We start from the raw sequence: 7,242 nt of genomic DNA, 5'->3' as shown, positions 1-7,242 counted from the left end.
GGTTTTTTTTGCTTTTTGGCTTTGGCTTATAAAGCAAAAAGCACCTAAATAGATCTTTATTTTAGGCTTTCAAAATCCAAAAGCCAAAAAGCACCTATTTAGGTGCTTTTTAGCTTATAAGCCAAGACCAAAAAATCTGAAAAAGCCCAAACAAAAAGGTCACGCCGGCGTTCCTGTGCAAGTTAGCTGGATCCTGTACCAGATGGGTCGTGTTGCAACGAACACTGTTGCTTTCGGTGACCATAAAAGGCCGTTGTAATATTGTGTTCATAATGAACATTCTGGCCAAATGCAGCCTAAAACTACAGCAAGCGAGCTATTAATTGGGCAACACAACAAAAGAAATCGCAAGTAGATGTGTCGTTTTCAGGAAAACATTTTAATTTCAACTACTCTCAGGCGTTTGCGTAAACAAAATTGTAAAAGTTTCGGACATCAGATATGGTCGTTTTTTTTTTTTTTTGAACTGATCAGATATGGTTGTTAGTAACATAACAAGAAACAGTTTGAAGAACATAACCAAACGAAGGTTGAGCTCCATATAGTTCGCACCACATGATTAAAGTAAGGCTCTGGAATGCAAGAACTGGGAAGAACATGGTTTCACGTCAAAAGAGATTCTGCTTGGAGAGAAGTATTTCGAACATAGGACAAACTTTAGGACAAACTTGCAATTACAAGATGACGCCGCTAAAAGAAGAACAAGCAGACGCCCAAGTTGGTAGAAGTACACATATCAGTAAGGAAATATAAAATAGGTCACAGCACAAAATATAAAATACGAGCTAAGCAATGCAAGATTAGATTGGCAAGAACACATAGCTTCACACCGAAAGGTAAAAGTACTCATTACTCAAGTAGTGTCACTCTAACCCAGCTAGCCCAGGAAACAGCACAGCCTACGCACTACAAAAATTTCCGAACATTGCATAGGAAAAATAAGAACTCAGACCGTCCTTAACCACAATTCAAATAGACCAGACCTTACCACTCTACCAGAATTAGAGTTGGAGATATTAAACAAAAATAAACTCTTATCCAGCACCTTACTGCAATTCCTAAGATTATATATCTAGAGAAGGTCAGCAACATTGGCAGGGAGCTCCTCAATGACCACGTTGTAGAACTTCTGGATGTCGAACAGCATCCTCTCATCCTCGCGTGTGACGAAGTTGATGGCAACTCCCTTCCTCCCGAACCGACCACTACGACCAATGCGATGGAGGTAGTTCTCAGGCTGAGTCGGCAGGTCATAGTTGATGACGAGGGAGACTTGCTGGACATCGATACCACGAGCCAGCAGGTCGGTGGTGATGAGCACACGGGAAGACCCAGACCTGAACTCCCTCATGATGATGTCCCTAGTGTTCTGGTCCATGTCTCCGTGTGTAGCAGACACTGTGTGGTCCCTTCCCCTCATCTTGTCAGTGAGCCAGTCCACCTTGCGGCGGGTGTTCACAAAGATGACACTCTGGGTAATGGCCAAGGTCTCGTACAGGTCACAGAGAGTATCCAGCTTCCACTCTTCCTTCTCAACATTGACATAGAACTGCTTGATACCCTCAAGGGTAAGCTCATCTCTCTTGACAAGAATCCTCACAGGCTTGTTCATGAACTTGCGGGTGATCTCAAGGGCCTCAGGAGGCATGGTAGCAGAGAACACACCAACCTGAATCTTTCCTGGAAGAAGCTGGAAGATATCATAGATCTGCAGAAGAAGATACAAGTTAAAGTTATGCAAAAACAATATGAACAGCTAGGGATAAGTGTAGGAACATTAATAGATCATCAACAAAGATGCATGTCAACAACACTCTAACTGATACAGATAGTATTAACTTCAAACAGTCTGCAAATTGCAACAATTGTATTGCACATAAATAGTCTAACCTCTTACAAAAATACAAGACATTATGGTAGAGACGTTTTTGTAGGCTACCAAACATATTATATTTAAGATTGAGGTAGTAGGTTGCCATGAACATAGTATCATGTAAAAAGGAACATGTGCAACCAAAAACATAATATACAAAAGTTTATACATTAGGATCGTGTTTCTATGAATAGCTTGAACGGTATAGAAGTATATTAGTTTGAAACTTCAGTTAATTAAAAAAATCTACCTTTATGCATGCATAGACACAAGGAGAACACTAATGCAGATGAGTACGAGTAAGAAGCAAACCTGATCCTTGAAACCACGTGAAAGCATCTCATCAGCTTCATCCAGCACAAACATCTTGATGTGATCCGGGCGGAGAGACTGCCTGCGCAGCATGTCGAAGACACGACCAGGTGTGCCAACAACAACGTGCACACCACTGGCAAGAATCCTCTGGTCTTCACGAACAGATGTTCCACCAACACAGGCGTGCACCTTGACACCTAGGTAGTCACCAAGAGCACGCATGACCTTCTCGATCTGCTGGGCCAGCTCACGGGTGGGAGCAAGGACCAGAGCCTGGCAGTCGACCAGGCCATAGTCAAGCTGCTGCAGGATTCCAGAGCAGAAGGTGGCAGTCTTTCCTGTTCCAGACTGAGCTTGCTGGATCACATCAAGTCCCTTGCAGAAGGGGACGATTCCTCTCTGCTGAATGGCAGATGGCTTCTCAAAACCTGCAAAAAGAAGTATTTGTACTCATAAGACGACCAAACATTTACCTGTTATAGAATAGGGTATAAGCAACAGGAATTAGGTATATACCATAGGCATAGATGCCTCTGAGAAGGTTCTCTTGGAGGCCCATGTCATCAAAGCTCTCGTGCACTTCATCGTAGGAAGTGAAAAACTCCTCAGTGTCGCCTTGGCTCCTGCATGTCGCCACAAGCAAAAGGCATGAGCTTCATATAGCAGGGGATGGCTATTGCAAGGAAAATAAATTGGTAGAGGATGATGACTTACAGCAGCTCTGTCATCTTGGTGTCATAGTGCTTAGCGTCAAACTGGGAACCCTCTGGTGCCATTCCTGCCATGACTGTATTGAACAAAGAAAGAAGCTTGTTAACAAGCAGGACATGTGGTGAGCAACAAACTAAGGCATCATCAAGATGCAAGCTAATATAGCAACCAAGTCGGACAAAAAAAGGTACTTTCGAGATTCCATCCATTATCAGATACACAAAAATAAGGTACGCTTCATATCTGCAACAGCTAACCACAGTAGCAGTGTACCTACTACCCAATCTGTCGGAGTAGGACGTGCACAGCCCGCCGCTTCACAGCACGAGTAAACACTATTAGATCTATAACCAGCCAGGAACACTTTCAGTGTAAACGAAAGCATCATCAAAACATCGAAAGCCTAGCCTGCATCTAATCCAGGTAAAAATACAAGCTTTGCAAACTCCCTAATCCAACCACCACGCAAATCTAGCTCACCGGTTCCCGCAGTAACCAAAAAAATCAACTCTTTTAGCTACAAAATCTCGAAACGGAAGCTACAAATCGACGAATCTCGAGATCGAACCACTCTCTCGCAGGACAGCTAAAAAGACGCAAAATTTCTTATCCAACCCGGTCCTCATATAAAAAAAACATCTTTTTTCCTGCCGGACCCGGCCAGATCCAGTACTGGAACGAGACTAAACCACCCCAGATCGATCGAGAACGAAACTAACCAACGCAAACTCAGATCGATCGAGTACGCACAATAGATCTTCTCTGCGGAGGAGCTGGTTGGTTACCTGAAGCGTTGGGTTGGAAAGCGGATCCGGAGGCTTGGTTGCTGTCGATGCGAGCGAAACCGAGATCGCCGTCCCGGATTCGATCGAGTGACTTTGGGTGGGGTGGAGGCGATAGACGAAGAACAAGGGTTTGGTGGAGGTGGGGAGAGAGAAAGGCGGCTTATATTGGTCCCCGACGGAAGCGGCGGGCGGCTCGACTCCTTCTCGGCTCTCTCTCGTCTCGCACACGAGACGAGTAGGGTTTTCTTTCGTGGGCTTTTTGGCTTTGGTTGGGCCTGAAAGTCGGCTCCCGGTGGCCTTTTATAGGCGTCGGTCGACCCGCCAGTGTCCTTGTCCTGCCCGGCGAAAAACTTTCCTTTTTTGCTCTTTTGTCGAAGGAAAAAAGGAGAGTTTGTACCAGTCACGACGTTGCAAGTCCGGAAAATATGAGGAGAGTTCGTATTTTGGTATTTTTTACGAAGATTATTTGATTTTTTGTGGAGCTGCTAAGCAAAAGCTGGACTTGTTTTCAAGTTCTTTGCTAGGAGTTTGAGCTGGGCACGATTCCTGGCTGCAGCCAACCGTGCGAGCCACGGTAGCGTCCCCGGCATCTGGAGCCAGTTCACACACCTACTGTCTAATCTGATACAGTCCTACGCGTTGTCCAGCACAGCAAGGAACTTGGCAGCCAAGAAAACCCGGAGAAGGCGATGGCACGGTCAACTGAAACAGCATCTTCCTCTATTCTACTTGCATCAGTGCTCTTGAGCACAGCCAATTTTTGGAAAAAAAATAGGAACTCCCACACTTTTCAGTGCCCAAAAAATCTGAAAAAAATACGTACCTAAGTTTATATACATCAAGATTGTATGTAGGAAATTTCATTTAAAAATACATTATATTTTAGGAAATACAGAGAACACAAATTTCTGACAAAAATGAGCGTACATAACTCATATATACCATCAGAAATTTGTTTTTTTATATCCCAAAACATCACGAATTTGCTACTGATTTTTCTGGGGACCATGTATACATATTCGGGCAATAAATATCGCAGGTGCTTGTAGTAGACAGTGGCTACATGTATAGATACGACTCAGGATAATTCTATCTTCATACTGCTACTTTTGTAGGTTTGCGGAACAAATATAATAAAAATATATATTGTTGAATTGACATTTACGAGATTCTTCATTGTCCAACATACAAGTACGTAGTATTTCAAGAACTAGGTTCATCAATAGTTGTGCCCACCAACCTTCCATTAAACATGGGTACCCCTCCTCTATAAAACTCACGGGAGGAACATCCATGGCCTCTAGTGCCATTACATGTAGTCTTGCTTATAACATGTTATATGTCTTACTTCATCGATCTTACTGTGATGTATAGTAGCACCAAGACCAACACGAAAAAAGTTGAAATTCTAGAAGAAAAAAAATTGATATAAAATTACTACTTTGTCTTAGTTTTAGTGTTAGGCTTGTGTAGTGCATTGTGAATGGGAGACATTCAGAAATCAGCAGCTACATTGATTACCAATAGAGTAAAGATGTATCCGGTTATTGCATTGTGTTAAACAAAGGCGGCGGCGAGGACTTCAGAAGTGCTGGATTCGGCACCCGATTAGTCAGTCTGACCGGCGAGTGCCTGCACTCGCTCAGTGAAGGAAGATAATCCAGTGAGGTGCTACAAGGTGTCCACATTACGTGATGTGGACGTGCAGCTTGAGGGTAGTACTATAGATGAGGGACTGTGTCACAACCATAATTCACACAAGTGTATGTGCCGCTAGATTAAAGAAGACACCACTGTTAACAACCTGAGCACGGGGCATCCACATGGCCACATGGGAGATAGGGTGTGTGCACCTGGGCTCAATAATCTCAACTTCTTCATCTAGTTTTCTTTACGTTACTAAGAAAGAGAAGATGTGCATGTACGTGCGTGGATTTGACTTGAAACCCGGTGGCGACTCTCATTCCTCCCCCCCCCCCCCTCCTTTCTCTCAAGAAGACCATGGTTTGAGAGTCCCATCCGCTGCTCCGGGACCTCGGAGCCTGGTGGCGACTCTCATTCTGCGGTGGGAGGTTGTGGGGACCTCGGACCTGCGCTCGGCTTTGTATCAAGGTCCTTAAAACTAGAGTTTGGTCATATGGTAGCCACGGTAGCGCACGCACGGTGGCATCTGGCACCGATTCACACGCGTACAGCTCACCTTGTGTCCAATGTGATACGGTCCAATGTCTTGTACCTCACACCAACGAACTTGGCCGCTAAGAAACCCCGGAGAAGACTCGATCGGTACGGTCAACTAAAACAACATCTTCCTCTATTCTCCTTGCATCCGTGCTCTTGAGCACAACCCCATTTCGAATTTTTTTTGAAACTCCCACTTTTTAGACCCCAAAACATCTGGAAAAAAATACTTACATTAACATAGTACGTTAGAAATTTCGTTTGAATATACATTATACTTTGGGAAATACAGCAAAAACGAATTTCTGATAAAAATATGAGTACATAATTCTTTTTTCTGTAGCCCAAAACATCACGAGTTTTCTACCAAAATTTCTGGCGGATATACAAACCATGTATTATATGTGAAATAAACTTCCCAGGTGCTTGTAGTTGACCGTAACATAGCCTTGTGGCGATGATCTTCGACACAGATCTTGCGCTTATCCTCTTCGAAGCTCGTCATCAGAGTCGGAGCTGCCAGTACAGGCCGTAGATAGTCTACGGTTCTATTGCCCTAATTTCAGTTACAATTTTCTTTTCTTGTTATACAAATACTGATATCGGTACATTTTAAGTCTTTATTTGTAGCATTTTTTACATGCATACTTAAAATGTATATACTAAAAGCATCTCCAACAAGCGCGGAAAAAAGTGCCCACGCGGAAAAAACCTCTAATTTAGTGCCCGCGGTCAGTACATGCGCGAAAGTAGAGCACGCGGGAAAATGTTTGCAGCGGGTGGAAAGAAGTAGCAAAGCGCGCACTAAATTTACCGTGTCGGCTCTAGCACGGGATAAAAAGAGGGCACACGCACACGAACCCCCGCCCCGCCCCCCTCCCCACCTCCAAAGCGCGGTGCTCCAAGTCCTTGCCCTCCACGCAGACATGCCTTAGCGATATCAACTTAGGTGATATTTCTGGGCGTCTTGGTGAAGAAATTCACTAAGCGGCGCACAAAAAGGCCAAAATAGGGGTCGCAAATATTTTTTTAGCGCGTGCCTTTTTTGCGCGTATGTTGGAGATTCTCTAAGGGCCCTAAATTCTAGTTTCTCCCTAGGCCCTTGAAAGCTCAGGACCGGCCCTGAGTATTGCCTTTTAGGTCCTAGGCCAACTGAAACTATCCGTGCAGGCTGGTGGATAGGTTGTGCACACGCTCCAGCGACGCGACCCAAATGGACCGATTCGCACGGACCGAACCATCCGTTCACCAAATTTGGGTCGCCGATGCGTTGAGCCGGACAATAAGCGTGTCCTCCTTGCCCTCCATTTGGCTACCTCGGACCCTCCCGCCAGTGGGACGAATGGCATATATACAGAACGAACTCCTCATTGCCAA

At 44.6% G+C, this 7,242-nt stretch overlaps 1 protein-coding gene across 1 annotated transcript; it reads right to left on the bottom strand.

Annotated features, from left to right (window-relative positions):
- Positions 1 to 823: 823 nt before the first annotated feature.
- Positions 824 to 3,939, bottom strand: LOC124693047 (eukaryotic initiation factor 4A-like). Its single transcript, XM_047226493.1, has 5 exons — positions 3,685 to 3,939; positions 2,903 to 2,975; positions 2,705 to 2,811; positions 2,186 to 2,616; positions 824 to 1,708 (listed from the first exon to the last, which is right to left on the bottom strand). The coding sequence occupies exons 2-5, from the start codon at positions 2,971 to 2,973 to the stop codon at positions 1,073 to 1,075; spliced, it is 1,245 nt and encodes a 414-aa protein (XP_047082449.1). The 5' UTR covers positions 2,974 to 2,975; positions 3,685 to 3,939; the 3' UTR covers positions 824 to 1,072.
- Positions 3,940 to 7,242: the final 3,303 nt, after the last annotated feature.

The sequence above is a fragment of the Lolium rigidum genome, chromosome 2 (genome assembly GCF_022539505.1).
Source record: "Lolium rigidum isolate FL_2022 chromosome 2, APGP_CSIRO_Lrig_0.1, whole genome shotgun sequence".
Taxonomy (NCBI): Eukaryota; Viridiplantae; Streptophyta; class Magnoliopsida; order Poales; family Poaceae; genus Lolium; species Lolium rigidum.
This window is presented reverse-complemented; position numbering and strand designations above follow the sequence as displayed.